Genomic DNA, 25,042 nt, shown 5'->3' on the forward strand with positions numbered 1-25,042 from the left:
TTTCACCGCACGACCGCTTACTGAGCTTGTAAAGTTTTGGAACATCTTATAACAGGTATAATTAAACTTTGGGTATATCTTTTCATCCTATTGAATCTCTCACTGACAAATATATTAAATATTGCGTATATTAGTTTATAATATAATACCATCTCTTCATTTCAACATTAAAATACATTAACAATAATTGCGTCCAAATTTTAAATTTGTATAAAAAAAAATTGGAAAAGTAGGTGACAGTATAGCGCCCAGTGCCGGATCTACAAATTATGTGACCCGTGGCACAACACAGCCCCTAAAAGTTACCAACAAAAAATGTGTGTATCAATTAAAATGTAATAAAAAATTATGAATTTAAAATAAAAATGTATGAGTTTAAAATTTAAAATTTGCGCCCCTCTATGATTAGCGTCCCCCTCCCCCCCTAGAACTGGTACCGAAAGCGCCGGACAAGTTGGCGTCCAATGTACCTCGTCATTGAGGAGTAAATGACTGTAATGAATGCGTTAACTATAAAATATGAATTTAATGATAAATCATTTCGCACAAAAAACGATTCCGAGTGAAGACGGTCCGTCAAACTTCATTAAAGTCCCCACACATTGCAACCACCAAAACAATAGGAATTTACCGCCACCACTGCAATGCGTGGGGGGGACCTTTACTAAATATATTTTATGATATATATATATATATATATATCTGGGGCTTGGGTCGAAAAGGGCCAATCTCAATTTTAGTCACTTTGTAGTAATCAAGAATAAAGCCTCCTTTTTTTTTTTGAAAATTCATAGCAATTTTTTTTTTTATTGTTCATGTTTTTGTTTTTGTGATGGATATAAATATAGTTTACCCTACATTTTAGTGTATAGTGTGAATTTTTTAGTGAAATATAGAAGGTTTTCTATTGACATTGGCCCCATAAGTTTTGTCATTTTCATGGGGCCAATGTGAACATTGGCTCCATAGATTTTGTAATTTTCATGACATTGGCCTTCTCATATCTCGCACTAATGATTATTGAGATACGCCCTCTTGGCTCTTACCACTAGAAAAAGCGTATAAAGTTTTATGAGATTAGCAATATAACTCATTTTCGCCAAAAAGTGACATTGGCCCTTTTTGACCCAAGCCCCAGATATATATATGTTTATATTTCTTCTATGATCATTTATTTCACTACTAGTAAAACGTTTGGTTGAATAAATTTTTTATCGAAAGCATTGTATTGGTTTTATAATTAGCTATAATGTTAAATAATTTAATAGTACGTATATAGTATATATTGTATCTAAATAAGTTGTTGTTATAGCCAACTTTTAACTCAATACCGACTTACTGAAGAACGTCGTGAATAGATTCGTAGTATAAATAGGCCATCCCTTAAAATTAATATACATGTTTTGAAAAATTCATTGTGTATATAAAATATAATAAAGGTAAAAGTATTAAATATCCTTCAAAAAGTTTCAAAAATATTTTCGAGTACAACAATTTAACTGAAACCATTGATCTTTGTTTAAATATCTAATTTTGCACAAATTTAAATTAAAAATGTTTCATATATTTTTTTAGGTACTTATGAGGAACCATATATAATTTTTTCAAGCTTAAGCTGTAAAAAATGAACAATTTATACATTTTGTCAAAACTAGAACTAAAAATTCTTGCATAAAAATCGTTATAAATTATATCTTTATTTTTCCTGATTATTTTGAACAGTACTGGAAATGTTAACCTACCGAAAGTACCAACAAGATTAACCTCTCTACCAGAAAAGATATTGAAGTTTGAAACCAAAGCATTTTTTCTACTATAAATCGTGTATAGATATATAAAAAACAATAAGAAACAAAAGACACATCATTGTAAGATCAATACATTCATTGCTCCCCAAAGAAAATAAAATAGCAAGAGCATTATAATTTTATTTACAATACATATAAACTGTGTTTCTGCTGTGGTCAGTATTTTTAAGTCATGAAGTTAACATTATTAGATTTATAATATTGTGGAGTATGAAATATCACAAAAAAAAGGATAATAAATAAATAATAATTATATATACAATGCTAATTACTTTTTGGATGCTCGCATTTATCGTGTTATTTTGATTTATTATTAAATTTAGTAAAATATTATGTGCAATCTACTTGAAATAGAAAATATTATAACTTCCAAGTACAACGCACTAATTTTAATTATGCATTATAATAATAAATTGGTAGGTGGGTACTCAATTAGCCCTTTATGGTTTATACGCTATAGTAACTATAAATATTATTACATTATGCAGTCTTCGACAAAATTAAAAACGTACACATAAGAATCACTGTTAATTATAAACTACTAGAAATTGGCTCTCGATTTGATTGCATGAAAAATAAATTCAAATCTCATCCGTTACATTATTATTTTTATTATTTGTCATCGTTTGTAAATACTCGAATGCTTTAAAACAGACTCTAATAGCTATGCCAAAATTGTTGGTACTTTTAAAAAAAAACCGCGAAAATTCTTTGATATACTTTAATGTATGCGCTTAAAAAATGATGTAAACAATTAATTTATCGGAGAAAAATAAGATAATTCATTTTTAAATTGACAAATTTTGAGTATAGATAGATTGAGAAACAGCTATAGTCATCGTTTAAGTTTTATACTCAATAACGTAATGAACGTTCATCGTAACGAGTTGTATAGGTACCAATTGAAACAAAACTAAAACCAAGTTTTTACTTTTAAATTATCATAGAGATTTTTAAAACAACTTGTGATGTACATTTTTATTTGATGGTTAAAATTTAAAACCTAAAACAAAAACGATATCTTTTGATAGACGAGACACTATTGTTATAATATAAAGCATTAAAACTAAAACAACGACATTTTCAAATTTAACATTATATAGTGTTCAATTGTTACAAATCGAAAAACCGTCTTATAAATGTGTGACGTGCACATAAAATAATAAAGCAAACATTTAAGATGTCGGTGTATGAATAGTTGATGAATTATTGAAAATATAATGAATAATCCGCTGAAAGCATTTTTGTATTAATTAAAATATCATTATTAATTTAAAAAGATTATTAATTAATAGTACTTGAAATAATTTGCTTTTCAATCGTTCTGCACATAGGAAATAACAATTGAATTACAATCAAACGAAGATCATCCTTTTAGATTATATTATATTATGTAACGTGGTTTTATGACATAATATTATATTATAATACGCAATTTAAATTAGGTTGGATGCTTAGCAAACTTTTTGTAAGATAATGTTTATGAATTACTATAAATAATTTAGTTTATTTCTAATTTATTTCTTATTTTCTTGCATCTTCAAGTTCTCAGTTCTCGCTGAATAGATAACGAAAAAATAATAATCATCTAAGTTTTCACTACATTTACATTTTAGCGTCATAATTATTTTAACTTCATTGTCGTAACCAGTACTCACCAATTATACTAAATATCGTTAAACAATATTTTGTAATTATTAATTGTCCTGGACAACATCTGCAAAGCTCTGCAGGTAGGTATAAAATCTTCGAAAGTCTCTAATTATCTTTGAAAATCAACCGTAACTACAAAGTTGTCAATAGTTGTACCTCTATGTTAATAACTTATAATAATATTATATAAGTTTATAACTTGAATTTCCATTAACCCTTACGTAAACTATTCATGCGTTTAATACAATTTTCGTAAATAACAATAATTTATCTTGGTTCCTAATATATTATTATTATTATTATTACACAAACTATACGTAGGGTGCCTCACCGTGCTTGTCCTCATACACGCTGTCTAACTATTTATGCATACTCTTCTCACATCTGACCAACTCCTTTCTGAACTTTAAAACTTACGATATTATTATTTGAATATTTAATGGAAATTAATAATTCAAGTTTTAAAATATTAACATAAATCCAGTTTGTAAATTTGGTATCCTCGGATATGAATAAACACTAAAACAGAAATATACGTTTTTTAAACTTTAAGTTCGGTTAAACTCAAAAGTACTATAAATTATAAATATAAATTATTATAATAATATATTAATATTTTTTCAAAAATATACAAAAAAAAATGTTACTACAAACGTTAATTATCATATTTACCTTATATTATATGAAATCAAAGGCCTATCAGTTGTTCTTCGTACAAAACTACAGTTTTGACAAATTAGCATCAAATTGTATACACATTTTCTTTGCGTTCCCGGACACGACCCGTAGGCTCCTTTTTATCACAGAATTCGGAAAAATATTTGTTTACACATGAATTTTGTTTCGGCTCAGAAAAATTAAATATTTTTTTGGTCATATATTATAATGCCTGTCATTGGTAATAAAATAGTTATTATGATTGGATATAATTGTCTGTATTGTATTATAATAATTATAAAACTAATTATTAGTGTTTGAAAATTTCATGAAATTTAAAAAAATGAAATATTTCAGTATTTTAATTAATTTTGTTTAATTTTTAAATAAGTTTTGTATTTACATATAATTTTCATTAACTATATACCTTCATAATTGTATGGTACCTATATGTATACCTAACCTTTGGTATTATGCATTTAAAATGGTATACAATATTTTTAAATATTTTCATATTTAAATGATACAAGTAGGTATACAATCTTACACATGTATATTGTATACCTACTTAAATCTTACATTAGAATTTAGAACACTGAACATTAGTACAGCATTATAAACTTATCAATATTTATCATATTATACATTCTACTAATTAATATGCATGTCTTATGGATATAATTATAAATATGAATGTGGTATGCAGGCATGCAACAAAGTGTTAATAAGAATATAGTTTTGTTTAATATATTTAAATATCTCATATTTATTATTTACATTATATATTTATATCTATATATAAATATTCAATAATAAACATAATAATATATAATTTTAATATTTGACATAAAGTTTGTATATTTTAATTAACATAATTAAAATAACCAAATTTTGCTATAAATAGTCGAAAACAAGACCTAATATAGTAATATGTCAACCGTAGCACTGGTATTTCATTAATGTCGATGATTATACCTAGAACTCTTAGGCTATATAAATATATAATTAATAATTGATAAATAACCATCATTTATATTTGTGTTAAAAAAATTTCAATGTTTCACGTTTTTGTGAAATATTTCACCATGTAGTGAAATATTTCATACTTTAAACACTAATTATAATATACCTATTTGGTAACTGACATGGAAACTTGACATAAATATAGCCGATTTCAATGTTAATTTGTATATTTTATGCTTTCGATAACTAAGTCTACTATTAAACTGAGCGATTGTAAACACAACCCCAATTTTTTTCAAGTAAAAATCTTTGATATGGAAACTGCTTGAATACATAAAAAAGGCCTTGATCATCTCATATCTAATTAAATATTTACCTAAAATATTTCTGAGAATCATTCGTCCATTTAGCATTACCCTGCAGAGGACCTACGTGGAGGCAATTCTCAATATCCTCCAAAAAGTATTTTATTAAATCAACGATAAATCGTGACGGTAATGTAAACAACGCTGAATCATCGTTTCAAAATTCCAATACGAAAATAAATCGGTTTGTGTTTAATATTATATTTTAACAGATGTCCACAATAAGATGAACTCACCAAATAGTGTCAAGTTTATTTTATTTTATCGGGTCGAGTATACAATCGACCTTCTTAGAACGTATTTCTATTAGGTAGTTAAAAATATGTCACAACAAATTTCATATAATATTGACATGCATTCAAACATATTGAAAAATTCTATTTTCTCCCATTCAATGTGAAAATTAAATCTTCTAAGAAATTTTTGTTCCATTGTAGTTGGTACGTATGTTATCGAACTTTTGTAAGATTTTGGATAACAACATTTCTCTTATGCTTTAACAGTGTTATATTTTTGACTAATACTACGCATAAACTATTTTTCATCAATCACTGTCAGCGGTGTTATTAAAATTTTTAAACGGTGAAATATCGCAAGTTTTCTTCGATGTAGATTATAGTGACCGTAATTGTAACAATAAAATACCATGTTCCCATATACATGAATTATAAATACCAAAATATTATATAATCAAACGTGTCCTGACTGACAGACCGACTAAACTATGATAGCTAAGGACTTGACATTTTAACAGTACTTTCGTATCATCATATTATAATGGATTGCTAAGAAAGGATGTTCCGGAATTCGAATTTTAGATAGGTGTTCACAAAGGTACACAAGGATTTTAAGATTTAAGATGAAAAAAGAAATTATTTTTTGCCATTGCATTTACAGATTATAATAGTGATAGGTAGTAAAAATTAGTATTTTTTTTTTTTTTATATATAAATGGTTGCCATTAGTTAATACAATAAAATTGTTATTATGCTTATGATTGAATATAATTTTAAAGTCTATTTTATATATTTTGTTCGCTATAATTCTTACCCACGTGTATTAAAATCATTACAGTATATTCGTTTATTTCTGCTGGAAATTGGTTACCCACAAGGTAAAATAGTTACTCGTCACTATCCGAAAATCAAAATTAAATACTTCATTTTTTTCTATTATTTTTTTTTAAATTTGGAACACCATTACTCATTTACACCGAATATTAAATAACGAATAGAACATAGTTCAGATCATATGATAAATTTAGCACTATTTACGAGCAACGAAGTGTTCAGAACCAGATATACACACATATGTGAAGGTAGTATACTACCTATAGGTAATCCTAGTTTTTTAAAAACCCAAAAAATTAAAAAGACTACATTATGAAGGGCCGTGCCAAATTATATAAACTGCGTGATGATTGTTTTTATTTTCATATAATAGTTTAAGAATTGAGTTAAACCATAATAAGTATAATAGCTATACACAATATCAAATTTTTCTATAATTCTTTAGCATGGCCAATCAAGTGTAAACTCCATAGACTCGTGAATTGTAAGATTAAAACTATCAAAATGTACATAAAAAACTCGGAAATATTCATCATGTTTAAATATTTAATACTCCAACAGTAAGTTAAACTATATTTTAGGTTCAAATGCTATTTTTAAATATATGTATATTTAAAGTGCGAGCTCGATATAATATTATGTATATTAAATATCAATACTTGTCTTACCATAGTGCTACACATCGCATAAATCAAAATGAATTTAAATAAAATGTAAAGGTATGCGTATTCAAACATGAACGGGACTTTACTATAGCTATTCGTTATAATATTTATTTTCACCTCCGCAATAAAAAAAAATATATCATGGAGTAGATAAATTAAAGGATCCCTATCACAATATTAATTTAAAATTGTATTTTCTATAAACGAACGCTAACAGGTATATATATATATATATATATATATATATATATATATATATTTATAGTATACTATGTACATACACATTATGCAACGACAATAAAGTTTAAACCATGTCAGTGTAAAATGTTCATTTTATTACAAAATATACGGCGTGTAAATGACAATTAATTCGAAGCCGATACGTTTTTTTTATTTTGTTTTTTTTTTTTATCATTATAAAGTTGGATTTTCTATTAGTGCAACGCGCACAAAAAAACAGAGTTTTTTAATAACGCGAGTTTAATGAATTACATATTACAACGAACCGCTCGTGCTGTAACGATAATTTACGTGAAACTGTGCAGTGCTATTGCAACACGGATTTATGAAACGGTAACTAAAAACTGAGGAAATTATATTATTAAATAGCGATTAGGTATAATAATAAAATTACCCTGGGCATTATCGCCTAGACCGTGATGATCCCCATAATGGTCGTATTAAAACTTTATATATTATTATTATGATAATATAACGTTTAATGACGACTTACTTAGAAATACCCGCGCGTGCGACCGTTAATAATTTTGTCGTAACCGTGGTATCTCAACGCGACGTGTTTTTTTTTCGTGCATTTTAGCAATATTATTATGATCACACGGCGTCCTGGACAGGCAATTTAGCTACACCTATGCATTGGCAACGTTCCATTTGTCTGATGTCTCGTAGCTCGTAACGATGATATTATTATTATTTTGATAAGTTAAAACGCCTAATTATACCCGTAGATCTGACATGGTAAACATTTTTTACAGCTGTATATTATAATTTAGTATAATTATTTTTTTTTTCAGTTAAATTATTAAAACAATTTTAAATTTTTGTTTTTGAAATTATTTTAAATTTAAAATTAAGTTATTATTTTTAATCATATTCATTCGTTTTGAAAATATTTATAATTATACAAATATTTTAAGCCATATTTAAGATTTATCAAATTTACGGCGATATTATTATTAGATTTTTTTAATAATATATTTTGTACAGTTTGTTTATTTAAAACTTGTTGTTATTACAATAAAAATGTACTTACTAAATCGATTTACTTGGACAATTTTTACTCGTAATTTATTTTTACGACCGTTTAACATTTTACAAATTACCTTCTTACGTCTTGAGTTGACCAGCATCGTCGTTTTTAAATTCGATGTCGCTCATATTACGATTTCAGTAATCGTTTATTATTGCTTTCAAACAAATGTTCTACCATACAACTTACGAGTAATACCTATAGTAATAAAATAAAAATACGAGTACCTATATAGCTGAGCGAAGTCTCTAAAGTATTATGTTTTTACTCTCCGCCTCCTTTTTTTAAAAATACGTTTACGACAACTCGAATTGATATTAAATAATATTTTAAGTTATAACGAATAAACTTAATAACAATATTATGTACGCGAGCAATATTATACGATTTCAACAGTCGGAATTCAAAACTGTTACGGTAGTTAGTGTGTATCATCTCAAAACTTTTGCCATTCGATAATAAATCGGTTCGATAAAATAATATTATTATGTTTACGAAAGCAATAGCCCGTGAAACCAAATGTACGTCTGGGGCGATTATATCGCACAGTAAGGGCTCGTCTCCTCCGGTTTCTAATAAAGGGATATTGTACACACACACTCGCTCGCATTTATTATTATTATAATATGTTACCGTAAAACACGTATCGTGTATGTACCTAGGTATAATATATTATTATTGCGTGTCGGAGGATTTATAGAGGGCTTGACGTATAGGTTTAAAATATGTGTAATACCCCGTAATGACGGAACCCGACCGCCGCCGCCGCCGTAATAATATATTACGTAAGTTACATATAATATTATATATTATTAATATGTGCGGCGGCGGCAAAATCGATCTGAGTCGTCGGGCTAATAAGCTGCAGCCATAACACGAGTGCAGTGTGCGTGCGAATCTCTTCGACTAGGATGACAAAAATATTAATCGAAAAAATGAAGAAAAATAAATGCAACCGCGCATAATAATATATAAGCCCCCACGAGGGTAAAACGATATTATACTGCTTTCGAACAACGTCATGGTAGGTATATGATAATGTATGTAAATCGTGCGCAATACTATCGCGGTCGTATCGCGCACTGTAGAACCTACACGGTATACGATCTCCACGAGTGGCTGACACTCCGACACTACACAATAGTACATATTATTATTATTGTATTATTATATATTTCATACACGTATACAGGGTGTAACAGAAAGAACTGACTTTCCGAATAACATTTATTCTAATCATTGTTTTTAATTTTTTTTTTTATATATATATATATTATAATAATTTATAGCCACTTGCACTTCACGTGTCATAAAAAAAAATTATTTTCATTTTTTAGTACTGAAAATAAAAAATTTTAAATTTGACTTAAATTGTTTTGATTAAATTCAAAATAGCCAATTTGTGAATCTGATTATAAGAACGATTTTGACGGTAATAACATTTATCTGAGTCGAGTAGCTTATTTGTTAGAATTTCTAAAAATATCAATATTTCTCTGATTAAATTAATTTGGAACGCAATAAATTTTTTAAAAATATTATGTTTAGAAATTTGTTAACACGGGTATATTTTTAAAACTATTTACTAATCATATAATTTTAACAATTTTTGTCATACGTTTAAGTAGCATCAATTTTTTTTTTTTATGTCAGTTATTTCTGTTACACCTTGTATATTATATAAAACGACACCTTATTATTATATTTTCTACGGGAAAGCTCATAACGTTTTATACGCACACGCTTACCTATATATTATTGCTTGTATGATATAATATTATTATACACATAGGTAGGTACGCTGCTCCAGGTGGGGAGGCAAATTCACTATTATTACTTACAAGTGTTTTCTTTCTTATTTTTCTTTTTATCCACATCAGGCATTCACGTTTGCGTGCAGTATTTGATGGCGTCATACGTGACTCATCTTAAGGAATTAGGGCCGTGGTGGGACGAGGCGTGCAATAATAATATTATTATACCTACACGTAAGACATATATACAACGGAGTGTGTGTCAGCTCCACTAAGCCCCCATAGTCACTCTTCGCGGTGCCGAGGTAATGCAAGTCAAATATTCTGCGCAAACCGTTTACGTTTGATAACGATTATACGAATTCTACAAAATGCTTTTATTTACAAAAAAAAAAAATGGGTTTTACGTTTGAGTCACAATAAACATATACCCGGGCACTTTACCATGTTATAAATTATATTGTGAAGAAACATTACAAATATACACATGCAAATACCATTCGAAATTCCGAGCGATTGTAAGCAACTCGTTTTTTAAGAATCCTTCTCGAACAAAAGTGTAGTTTGAATATAATATTATATTAAAGTTGACATACACGCTTGAATTGAACTTTCGGTGGATTCACTTTTATTATTTTAACCTTACATATCCGTTATCGAGTAAAATTGCAATATCAAAGAAAATACTTACGCATTACACATAGTATACCTAACCCACTATAAAATAAATCAAAAGATTTTTTTTTTTTCATTACTCCGTGAAGTTACCGCTTAATGCACATTGTAGGTATAGGTGTTCAAGTTATGAGGTAAAATTAAAAATGTTGTAACAATTCAATAAGTACATCATAGTTTAGTCTATGTAGTTTTTCGCATGTTATTAATTATCAACGTGCACAATCGTAATATCACAGAATAGAATAATGCGGTAATATTTATTTTTTTGTTCGTTTAACTAAATGATATACAAGATAATTACTTTATGTATATTAAACGTATTATACAGTTCAACATACTACATAAGTACACGAGACTCTAATGCACATTAGGGAAACCCGATACAAGAACAAAAAATATAAGTTTATTTCGATGTACTTATTACAATTAGTGACAACCGTTTAGATAATTCAAGTGTGATCCAATCACAACGCGATATAAAACAATAAATAAATAACTACTCCATAAGAATATTTACGTATTATACTACTGTCCATCGATGATCAAGATTCAACACCACATAAACTTTAACTTTTGTGCTCTGAATATTTATAAGATAGGTAAGTTAAATAATTAAGGTCGTGAACTTGAAGCTCGTTGCTATATATACACATTATATTATTGTACACTGCTGTATATTGAGCACAGATTACAAATAGAACACCCGAAAAATAAACGAAAAGCAAAATTATTAACCAAATAACAAATAGTAAATCGTTTTATTTTATTTTCATCCCCTTGGCTGTATTTGATGTCTGATTTGAACTGACCGCGTCATTTTTAGTAAATAGAATGCATGTTGATTTTATTCATCATATAATATTATAGAAAATCCGACCGGTTAACAATTTGTTGCAAACAATGACATGATGACAAACGACTTTTCAAACATGATATTTTTAAAAATATATATATTTTTATGACGAGTTTACGAGCCCTAGAAATTTCGGACAAGCCTTGATATACATTACCATATGGGAATATAAAAAGAGACATTTTTTTAAGGGTATACACCGGATATGTAGTGCAGTAGTTAAGTTTTATTTATTTTACTATATATATATATATATATATATATATATATGATATTAAAAACATAAATTTATATATTATTATGTGTTTATAGTACAATATTATGTGAATCAATATATTTTATAAACATATTTTTAAATAAAACCGTCGAACATGCCCCGGGCCTGCGTCCCCGAGCGCACGCCACTTGATTTACATTACTCTTAGCACACGATGAAAATACATTGGAAAATGCAAGGCCGAAGACGCGAAAAGTGTACGCACACACACACACACACACACACACACACACACACACGTTGTACGAACAATAAGACATTCGGATATTGGAGTTGGAAATAAATTTCGTCTTTACATTTTAAACAAAAACCTACGTATTTTTCGGACCCTATACGGTACATTTTATTAAATTCGAAATATGAAAACAAACACGGTGAGACGCGGCACGACGTACATATATATGCAAATAAAATCGCACACACGCAGTTATTATTATAGTTTGGCAAACAACCATCATATACTAGACTTGGTCCTGAGAGAGGTTTCCACCGGTCCGTTTTATATTCCAAAATGTCGATTGTCAAATGCCGTATCATTTATCATATTGTATACCCACGTAGCCGTGCAGTGTAATAATGTGTACGAACGAAAAATGGCTGACCAAATCTAGACGTATTGTTATTGGATATTTTCCGCATTATTGGGGTTTGGTTGTCTGCGTTCAGAAACTGTACCGTAAAACCACATTTATGGATCCTACTCTCGGGTATATTGGTCAATATGCGGACACATTATATTATTTTGATATTATTCCGTCTGGTAATTTCAAGTTGCGTTCCACAGCAAATCCTGACACATTAGGTAGGTAACTATATGTACGACAATGATCGCTTGTTTGTTTGCTCGACGTATTCGATAAACTTGTACCGTTTGCTTTGATATATTATCTACGTCTAAAACTGTGCACGACAGTACCTAATATCGGAATCGTGTTCGTGGGAATTGGGAATTGAATGGTATTGTAATTTAAAGTCTGTGTTGTTTTTTTTTTTTTATCGAGCTAAAAGCTTATGATAAAAATTTAATTTTCGTTTCTTAAAAATAATATTGAGATTGAAATTGAAATTACAATTTATCGAAAATAGAAGGCTAATTCACGTCAATATTGTAAAAGTCGAATTATGAATTTCCTTTAATTATTATTAAAATATTTATGTAAGCTGTAAAGGTTATATATTTTATAAGATATGTGATTATGTGAAGGAGTATGATAAACATAAATAAGTATAGTAAGCGCTCAAGTATAAACGAGGACATGAATAAATACATTATTAAAAAAAAATTGTATATTATTTGAATCGATCAGAGCTGAAGAATAATAAAAAATTTGAATGTAGGATCCTGCGATTTCTTCTCAGTCAAATTCATAATTTACCATACCATATTTGTGTATTGCCAATGCAGAAATTATTTACTCTTAATATTATTCTGCGTGTGAGAAATAGTTTGGTTTGAAAATATAGCACAACTCATCCAATAGGTATTCACATTTATTATAGCACAAGTGCAAAAAAAAAATTTTATTTGAATATTTAATAGTTGTAAGCTTGTAACTTATAATAATTGCTTTATTTATTATGCCAAAGTGAAAATCATGTGCCGCATTCATAAAAAAAGCTTGCTCAATTAATAGTATTGTTGATAAATGTCAGTTTCTTTTGTCCACAACATGTAAAAATGTTTGATAACTAATGACTCTATACCTATCGCATACACGATGTAATAATATGGTCACAAAAAAAAAGTACTTTGATGTTTTATTTTATAGAAATTCGCGATAAAAAATACGTATAACAACAATAATGGTGTTCTCGGATAGAATTAATAAAATTATATATCACTGGCATTTTTTATTATGTATACCTATACGTAAATTAAGTGGAATTAAAAAAAAAAATTGACAATATCCCAAATTATTTCCAAAGCGTATTTATGCAAATAAAACGCACGGTTCGTAATAAAATTACTGGATCTATTCAGTTCACAGCCGGCCGACTTAAAATAAGATAGAAATAATTAGAAACTATTTATATGGATTCAAATGTTCATTTAAAAAAAATTGTGTGTTTTCGTAAAGAAAATTCAGACTCTTTCGCCGGGATTTAATGCCGATCTGTTCGATACATTTTTCAGAATATTGTTATTTCTATATGATACAAACCGAAAACCTTATCGTCTTTCCAATACACCTGACCGATGTCGGATTGCCGCCGTCATAGAGAAACAAGGCGTGGGTTTTCGTCATATATTTACTTGATTTCACTCGCTCGACGTGCTGACTGCAAAATATGATGCCGTGTTCTATAAACATTGCCTTCATCAGTATATTATTCGGCTATGAAATCGTTTTGTAGGATTTTTTTTTCGCACAAAGGAATCTGCAGTAACCGCTATTTTATCTTGTGCTATTCGTCATATTCGACCTATAAAAATATATATGCCATTGAACGACGGCATTAATGATCGTTTTTCAAAAGATTCAGTCTCATTCAGTCGTAAGAATAAGAATTTATATTCGCATTCAAACCGAATTTCAGCGCCGCAGCTTCACGTGTACGTCCGATGTCTGTCCGTCGGTATATTTCGAAATTGTCCTTTTGGAAACGCGAACGCGTCACGTGAAATTCTTACATTTTATATCGCAATAATTATAGATTTCCCGACTTTGTGTTTATCCGTAGAACCGCACTGTTTACAATTGATTTTTAAACGACATCCCGTCGTATATGGATTTTATATTTTTTTTTTTTTTATCAAAGTATGGTTTTTCTCTTCTATAATAATAATAACAACGATAAAGTATAAATATCGAATATCGAATGTATAGTTTGTTTTTAAGCGTATTAAGTAGTTAAGAGTTTTAACTCATCTCCAGCTGTATAATTGCATCGTCTCCGATACGGTGTGAGGGACGCGTTTCTCCGAGGCGACAGACAGTCGACCATCGCATCAATTGTTGTACGGGATTCATAATATTACAATGTACCTGGGTATAATAATATTATTGCAATATCTATTCGACAACGGTTCGAATAAATATAGACTGCCGCCAAATCAAAACCCTAACTGAATAATATAGTCTAGAAGCGATTTTAAATGGCCGACTGCGCACCATCGATGATAATAATAATCATAATCCATTAGTATATATAATATATATGTATACTATATAGCAACACTTTCAGGTAGTTGTCGTCGTCGTCGTCGTCCTCTACGTTGTATAATATCATTGCTCACTGCTATTGACTCCGCCGCCGCCGACTCGAAATAAGACAATGGCCAAAAACCACTAATTGTACATTTTAATTTCTGTAAAGACCGACCCGGATACGTGTTTTCAATAAATTAAAGGGCTCCCCTAGTGAAAACCACGTGCAAATGGTTTTTTTTTTTTTAACATCAATTATACTGGCAGATAATATAATAATAATAAGTGGAAGCGGAGCAAACGATTAAGCTTAACCAAAATCCATCATCATATTATTGTGTTCTATTTTATCCAAAATTTTTTAATTATTTCCACCTGCAATGTTTGAATTTTTTTTTAAAAATATCTATAAAAATGTTTTTGTAGTTTGAATTATATGGCTTTTGTAATGGCTCCTGCTTTAAAAACCATGATGTGATTGAAATACTTTTACCTTTTTTGTTTTTCGATTTACATGTAACATTTGACTCGGAATGAAAACCGTCGTGAAATAGATTTAAGGTACCTACATAAATAAAACAGACTCATTCAATGGTAGGTCACGGATTATATTAAAATACATTAAATTGGAATTAATTAAAATACGTTTTACAACAGAAAAAGTGTAAGCACGTATAAATGTATTATTATTATTTTACTTAACTGGGAACTGTAATAAAAATATTATTTGTCTAACAATTAATTCCGGGGTATACACTTTGGATGAAATAATTTAACATGGCTTCGAGTGTAATACATGAAACGAGTTTCATAAAGTAAACCAATATAGTCGACTGCATATAATACGTTACATTAAATATATAATCAACATTCAACAACGCAAAATGAAAAGTAATTCTCAACAAATAAACACACTCGTCAATGTCACAATAACTAATAATAAGCATATTTTGTAATTAATTATGTTTGTTTTCTTTAATTTTTACGACTTTGAATTTAATTGTAAATATTTCATGTTCGAGTGCGAAGTGGCTTTTACGCTTGTTAAATTACACGTGTCGTTGGTTTTTGGTTTTGAAAAGTCGTAGAAACTTCAAAGTCTGAAAAAAAATGAATTCAATAAGGGGCGAATGAGGAATTTTTCTTTGCGGTATTACAGGGTAACGTATGATGACTTACATTTTTACTGACCAAATTATACGGTTTGAATTAAATAATTATCTGTGAGCTGACCACCACCTATCGAACCATATGAATTATTTGTGAAAGTGAACGTTTTACATGATATTCCTTACTTTAAAATGTCATCTGTTATTTTCGTACTTGTAAATCGTATCATTTAATATTCTGAAGGATGCAACGAATATTGTATTGGTGCTACAACATAGATAATAGATAATATAAGGTATAAGATTTTTACAATAATGTGAATATTTTTGTTGGCTTTCATTACAATTTGAAGCAGTAAAAATGGTTCAAACTTAAACATTGAGAGCGTGATATGTAGTATAGTAAATTGGATCTTTGTACCATGCGTTTGTACTATTGGCGGTGAAAAGTAAAATATGACAACTTTTCAAAATAATCGAAAAAATGTTTATTAAATTATGCGGTTTTTGAATATTTTTACGCAAAACCAAAAAAATCAGTTTGGTCATATTTTTGTAATTCAAAAATGGAATAGCTGTAAAGGATTGAATTTTTTACAAAATATTTTTTTTTGAATTTTCTAAAAATTAATTTTTAAAATTTCTAAAATTCTCTCCGCTATTTAGAGACATTTTAAGTTTTTCTTACGATTTTGTTTTATCAACATTTGTTCAACATATTGGCCCTATTGGCATTTTATTTTAGCCTATTATTATTTTTGAGGGACCTATTCAACAACTGAAATTACATCTCTGAATTCAATAATATCTATTTATTTTTGTTTTTTTAAAACGTATTTCTAAACAGATGAATTGTTATGCGCGTAGAATATGGATACTATAAACCCCTGCAAGATTACTAACTATTAAATAAATCGATATTCTCGATAATTCAAATTCTTTTTCCATTTCCTTTAAATATTTAGATAACAAAGTTTAGTTGTTGTATAAACATTATAAAATATAATGACACTGTATTTGTAATTCCAGTACATTAAAAATATTATTATTTTATAGTGAAAAATCATGAATAAAATTAACCATCATGTATTATGTATTTAACTAACTAGGTACCTGGTCCCTATACTATTTAACTATACTACCTCATCGTATTAGTATTGGGGACGGTTCCAGTGGGGGCTAGGGGCCCAGACATATTTTTTTATAAATATAAATATTATATAATAAGTAACAAATAAACAAAATCTAAACTTCTTTTCACATTGTCGCTTTATATATTAAATAATCAATAATTTATTTATCACATTGGTAACCTATACCTACTATTATGACAACATTTTTGAATTAAGAATAATGCATAATATATTATTATAATTGTATTTGTGTTGTAAAAAAATGTCCCCCCCCCCCCCCCAATATCTTTGCTCTGGATTCGTGCCTGATTAGTATAACGTGTTCAATACTACTGACATGAAACATTTCATTAGTTGGTGTTACATATGTATATGAATCTCATTATATTATCAGCAGTACGAATTATGTAGACCAGAATGACGACGCCATACTTCGAATATTATATTTTATTAATTCCTATTACAATTATTGTTTACTATCGTCGACCAGAAAACATTACGTGAACACTCTCATATTTTTCTTAGCTTTGAAAAATGTATACATTTTGGTACAAACGTTCTAAGTTATATTTTATTCGGGTCGTGACTATTGTGGTGTATCAATATGAGTCGCTCGTAACGGCAGTTCCTCTACGGATTAAAAATACAAATAAATCCCAAGAGAAATCCTAGATTCATGATTAAAAGAAAAATAAATGGCTACTGCATTTCAAATGAACGTTCATTTATGTGGTACCTAGTTTTGATAATAATTACTAATGGTCACTAAATCTTTTGTAACCCGTCGGCTGTCACACTATAGTTGTTTATACATTGTGCAAAGTGTTGTGTAGATAATGAAAAAACTCCGTTATCCTCTGGTGTAATATTGTTTTTAATATTATTTTTAAAACTTTGTTAATTGCGGAAAACAAATAGATGGAATGCTTTTTAATTGTCATTTATTCAACTGTACAGTAAAACTAAAGCTGCGAAACGTACGACTGGCTCAACAGCCGTCAAAAATTTAAATGTTTAAACGTTTTTCTTAAATACGAGTTTTGAACATTAATAAAACTGCTGGTTTTATAAAGAATTTAAATTATACTAGAGTAAGCAGCTCTATTCACATATTACAATTGAGTTGTATTGTCATTCTTTTGATCACTTAAATTCAACAAAACCATAAAACTACAAGAGACTTCTTTAACAAGTGTTTGATTTGTTACTGATTCGAAAAAGTAGGAAGACAAAGTTTTTAACATAAAAATATATCTCTGTGAGATGGAATCAAGTGCTGTAGGTAGATCAGTGAACAAAAATGTCTAAAACATTTAATTCACTATTAATTAGTATGGAAACTGACATCAAATGACCTTTGTAACCACCTGAATAAGTAGGTGAACACATATCTTAGACAACTAAAAATGTACGTATAAGGGTTTTTCTTGGTTTTAATATGTGGGATCTTGAGTGATTTAATAGCAACAAAAAATATAGTCACAGGTTTTTGACATAAGTATGCCTAAGTCCTGACAGGTTTTTTATCGGACAACGATTTCGCAATACGTGCACAGTTCTTGAGTTGTAGGATCGAAAGGTACAATGGGTATAGATTTGATAAAAGCTGATAGTAACGAAAAAATTAAATTGAAGTGATGTTTTCATTGTTGGCAACAAACATTTATTATTGGTTTTAACTATATATAATTATCCAAAAAACAAACAAACGAATACAAACAATTCATGGTACATTATACTTATGTTATTTCCTACCGAAGGAATAAAATTAATTTGAAATCGTCATTGAAATGTATTGAATTTTCAAATAATATTTATTTAAAAACAAAAATATATTTCAGTATGTTTAAATGTTTTAGTAATAAATTATAAGGGATTACACGGGTTCGAATTTTTTTCTAACTATAAAATAAAAACGTGAATGCCCGACACTTGTCTAGCTTAGATCAACGTCAAACAACAGATTTTGTGTGCTATTCAATCGAAGTCTTATACTTTTGTACTGAAAAATTCCATAATTCTATCACGTTCGTAGTATATTTTTCTATTCGCGTGATGAAACAGCTTAATTAATTTTCACCACAGTGTACATATTAAGTTTAGAAGCAGAAACTTTAAGTTTGGACCTTAGTAAGACCACTGTCGGAATATTTTAATTTTTGACGTGTGCTTAACGTACTTACTTAATACATATTAAATTTCTTTGGACCTTTATCGATTTTTGTATTTTTGTTTAATATAATTTCATTAAATGTATTCAACTGTGAAACATAAATTTTTTATAACGATAAATTAATTACCATTATTCTAAAATGTAATTTTAACCATTGGTGTCAATATTTGTTATACAATGATTTATTCATTAATACATCAGCCAACAAATTACCTAACCAAGATAAAAAAAACATAATTTTTTTTTCAATAAAGAAAAATATAATTTAATTAAAAGTTTTGACATTGAATTTTCTTTAATTTAACATGTCCCATAAATACAATAAAAATATTAATCTAACGATATAATTTGCTTATATTATAATATTATACTTACTCATTAATACACAGTAGATACCATAAAATATATCGAGGAAGGAGGAGCATTAAATAAATAATATGAATACAAAACCTTTAGGCCGTAACTATAATTGTTTTTCATAGATATTTTAAAGGTTACAAAAAATTGTTGCTATGTGTTGTTATAGAACAAATATTGTGGAAAATATAACAAGTGTTATCATTACAATTATTATAGTCTTCGATAAATGTTCAAAATGTCAACTACATAATATAGAACTCTTTCAATATATGCACATCAATCGGTTACTTTATAATCCTGCAAACATTTAACGACTGTTATATTTTAAAAGTTGTAGTTTTTAACGATGTGGATATAAAAATTATTAATATTATATAAAATGTACAGAATTTTTGATATTTCCTGAATAGATTTTCTTAAGTATATCATAAAAAAACTTTGTGATTTAACTTTACATATGAAACGCGCAAGGCCTTATACCTACCCTTATATTAAACGTTTTCGAGCAAATGGTATGTGTATTGAACGGGTTACGCCCCAAATACGACTTCCGCGTTGTAAAAAAATACTCATCGTAAACAGATTTATTTTCGTATTAAATATGCTTACCAGCATAAATATTATTATGCCACGGTCGAATTATTTTATAATTCTCTTGTCTTAAGTCTCCCGGAAATATTACCTTTATATTATATAGTACCAACTATCTAACACTATTAACGGATTCAACGTTTTTGGTAACAATCCACAATCACCTGCAACCAACCTTAAAATAGCTATACAGACGGGAGTCTCGTGTATTGTGAGACAATTTACTCATCACCGTCATTTATTTATATCTCGTGACGTCATTTTTTGGAGTGTGTGTACAATATCATCGTGATAAAATTTATTGTGAAATTAAATATTGACAAATTTAACTGTGAAGTGTGAACGGAATCTCATAGCTCTTCTACTACTAGAAAGAACCCAACGCGTTTCTCTATGCATTATTTTTAGTTCCGTCATCCTTCTGTCCTATGATTATGTTTTGTAATTTTCGTCATATTATCTTAATGAACACGTAACGAATATTACGGGTCAATAGTTTATATTATTTAGGGTCTGCCCACTGCAGGCAATGCAGGATTAATGCATCGTAGTCATATTTCAAAGTTGTAATTTCTATTTGGCAGACAAAATACTACTACCTTTATAATATTATATAGTTAAAATCTGTCAAATATAAATTGGACATTTTTTTTTATGAGTTGAAAATAAAAAAATTTTCTGCGACTTCAGATTGCCTAACCCAATAAAATAATATGTACGAGTTAGGAACGCAAAGAAGTATTATCAAATACCGTACACTGCAGAAACGTTTGGTTCTTATAAACATTATTTTAGAATAAAATATATTTAAAAAAAAAACCATACCTATATAATACTACTATGCTTGTATGTACCTATTCTGGTAAATGCAAATCGTTACCACACATTCATCAAGTTCACTTTGATGCAGACATTACATGAGATTTGTTTGTTATTAAATATTTTGTCGACGTGGTTATGGTTAAGCCTGAAATGCTTATTTAAGGCAATGTTTTAAAATGTTTTTTTACTTTTTGAGTTGGAATTCGACAAAATATTCAAACGAAAAACAGAGCTTTTTCCTTAATAATTTTAACGAAAATTCAAATCGAATATTCGCATATTCAAACGTAAGATCTAAAGCGCAATTCAAATGTAAATTGTCTCATTACGAATATTCTCATTACTATTAGAAAAACGTAGGTATATATTTTTATTACGTTTCTCGGTTTTTACTATCGATTTATATAAAGTATTTGCATCATGGATATTTATAGCATGTTTATTTTGTAATGTAAATGTATTTTTTTTCCAAAATTGTTTATTTTGAATATTATTGCTTATGTTATTAAATAACGGACTACTTTATAGCAATGGGTCGCGTCTAAAATGTAAACAAAATCATTTTTCCACTTTTTGGTAACCATTTTGATTTATTGTAATATAACATTTTCAGTCAACAGTATGAAGTCCTCGGGTACCTTTTAAATATTTATATACTCGTTAGCCGTTTCAAATGTTTAAACTACATTTTTACTCATTTTTTGTAATAAATAAATCGTACCACGAATTTAACATAATCTCCCGTAGTCATTAAAATCTAGCGTAGGTACACGAAAACCAGTATATTAAACGAAACTGTTATTTATTTTTATTATTATTTATATGATACCTACTTACTTGGGTACTGATAAAAATCAAAAAAGTTCATAATTTCGAACACCTAGAATTTAAATGATCAAATAAATAACCAATTGTTATATGAATAATAACAACACACGAATACGATTTGATGTAATACTGTTGAGTGTTAGTGTTAGATGGCATAATCACGTTACGACATTTCGCAGTTCACAATATTATGATACTCTTCGCACTATACTGTCATCACATTCATCTTCACAACGTAGTATTGTAAATGAAATAATAAATTATTATCTCGTGTTTTTCATGGACGTACTATAGCATCGATATTGTCATTCGATTGTCGCCACCACCATCATAATTTATAGTATTGTATTTTATGTAAATATCTCTTGAATTTTTTTTCAGATTCCGCCAAGGATTCAAGCAGTTCTTCTCTTTCGTGCCGTGCATCAATGTGAGAACCGGCAGCCTGATCCGACGGGAAGTTGTCACCAGCAGGTACAGCTATAGCGGATCCCCGGACGCCCACTATCGGATAGTGCGCAACGGTAATAGAAATCCCGGAAGGCGCAATGCGTTTTACGGCGTGCGCTGCATATATAACTCTGGTTAGATACCTAACCTGCATGAACGATAACTACTACTGTTGACCCGATCCACGGCCCTCCCGACAAATTAAAAAAAAAAAAAAACTTAAAAGAGCTTCGAGAAAAAAAACGCAATGTTGAAACTCAAAACGCATTTTTTATAACAACTAGAACACTAGCTATTAAAACGGATCAAAATGAAATTAAAATATCGAACCGTAAATATAGTAATAATATCACAAAATCGGAAAAATCACGGGAGCACATCGAATGGACTCTTTCAGAATAATATGTTTTGTGCAATTGTGTGAGCCTATTTTTTTGAGCGTCAGTTATTATACTATTAAAACACGACCTAATCTAAATATATATTATCGTAATCTCCGAATTTCCCCTGAAATGACTCTGGCATTAAACTAATCTAACCCTCGTAGGTCTCTAACATTAGATAGAGAGCGAGTGGCTTCACGTCTAATAATGGTGGCTGCAGTGAGTTAGGATGATGAAAAATTATGCCGTCAGGGAAGTCAGGTATAAATCCCACTTCGAATTCCTATGTACAGGGAATATTCTACGCGTGACGATTTATTAATTTGAAGCAATGTGCTGTAAATGTGAAATGGAATTACTAAATATCTCTGTGACTAGTTTCTCATGACGTCTACTTTTAAATATCAGGTCTTCTATATTTATTGTTTTGTTTGCTATAATATACTTGGCTGTTCATGACGTTCACGTACACTTTGTCACGCATAAAATTATAAGTTGTAAAAATTCTGTCGTTTATGATATTATAATTATGAGTGTAATATTATGCTGCAGATCAAATGAATCTTATTCAATTTCAAACACGGGTAGTTTTGAAACGTTACTGACTGTAAAATAGAGAGTAAACGATTACAAATACAGAAATATTTTGTTGATAAGTAATCTCCAACTTTGTTCACGTTTGACAACAATTTTATATTCATCTTTTATGCTCAAACTCTAGTTTGTCATTTGCTTAACGTGACTAACTTCGAAAAACGTTATGATATCACGTTAATAAAATAAAAATGTATAACTGGACTATTCGAGAAAAACGCCATCTTAAATAATTGTTTTAGTATTATTTTGAGACTTATTCTAAGAAAGAAGAAATATGATGGTCGACCTTTTTACTTTTCTGACTTATTTTTACCAATCAATTACATATTTGTAGGGTAAGTAAATTAATATTTTCATGTCAAAGAAAATTTATTTGTGTACACACTTTCTCTATTTTTTATTAATATTTTTATTTTTTATTAAGTAGTAACAGTATAAAAAACGATGCTTAAGAATATATAATAATAAATGTAATGCAATAACAATTTTATTTCTTTCGGGAAATCTTTATTCTAATTAAAACTTTTTTGTAATTATTTCTACTTAAATACGTTTTGAGTTTGAGCAAGCTTAAGTGATAAACATTTAACTATCGCGATCAAATTGAATACGACGCGTATACAATTGTTTTCCGTTTTATATTTAACTTGAGCAATAAATAATAATATAATGTAGATACAATTATATTATATTTTACATTATAATGTTACACATCAATTTTCATGGACAAAAATTAATTACTTAACAAACATGTGTAATTTAACATTTCTTAAAATACTTATATTCTACAATCTTATTTATTTCCATAACATTCTAATTCAGATGATTTTTTAAATTATTAATTAATATAATATGTTTAACAAATTAATAGGCTAGAAAAAGGTCAATATGATCAGATGATTGAAACATAAATGACAACGAGGGCAAACGAATCGATTGATAAGACAAAATAAAAATCCAAAAGTACAATATTGAAGATTTATTATCCGGATAGACATGTTTATAGTTCTAAAGTCGTTACTGAATATTCAAATAACATACGTTATGATTTGCTAAAGGTACAATCAGTATTATTAAACGAAAATTATGTGATTATAAATGTTCCGATTTAATAGTTATGTGGGTACTTATGTATTAAAGTAAACAATGATTTACGATATGTTTATTACACCCGAGTGGAATTTACAAAATATTCTCCACCCTGCAGGTTATCCCGTGGTCAAGACGCAATAGCGTAACAAAAACTAGCGACTCAACTTGACATTTTCGACAATATTGCCCGTTTTCTAGCGGCGCAATTTAGCTGCACGAATCTTTGTCTTCCTGCGCGTCATCGTATCTCAGAAAAATAAGTTACATACGCAAAAGACAATAGAAAAAAAAAAAAACAAACAAAATTAATAAGAAACCCGTTCCATTCTGGTGGTGATATTT

At 28.7% G+C, this 25,042-nt stretch overlaps 1 protein-coding gene across 2 annotated transcripts in view; it reads left to right on the forward strand.

Annotated features, from left to right (window-relative positions):
• The window catches only part of LOC100161716 (tachykinin-like peptides receptor 99D), a 272,402-nt gene that overhangs the window by 236,665 nt on the left and 10,695 nt on the right, over positions 1–25,042 (forward strand). The window contains exon 7 of one of the 2 annotated variants that reach the window (XM_029491303.1): positions 22,560–22,652. In XM_029491303.1, coding sequence (XP_029347163.1) covers positions 22,560–22,652 — 93 coding nt within the window. Of the gene's footprint in view, positions 1–22,559; positions 22,703–25,042 lie in introns of both variants that reach the window. The other variant, XM_029491304.1, reaches the window with a different exon arrangement.

The sequence above is a fragment of the Acyrthosiphon pisum genome, chromosome A3 (genome assembly GCF_005508785.2).
Source record: "Acyrthosiphon pisum isolate AL4f chromosome A3, pea_aphid_22Mar2018_4r6ur, whole genome shotgun sequence".
Lineage (NCBI taxonomy): Eukaryota > Metazoa > Arthropoda > Insecta > Hemiptera > Aphididae > Acyrthosiphon > Acyrthosiphon pisum.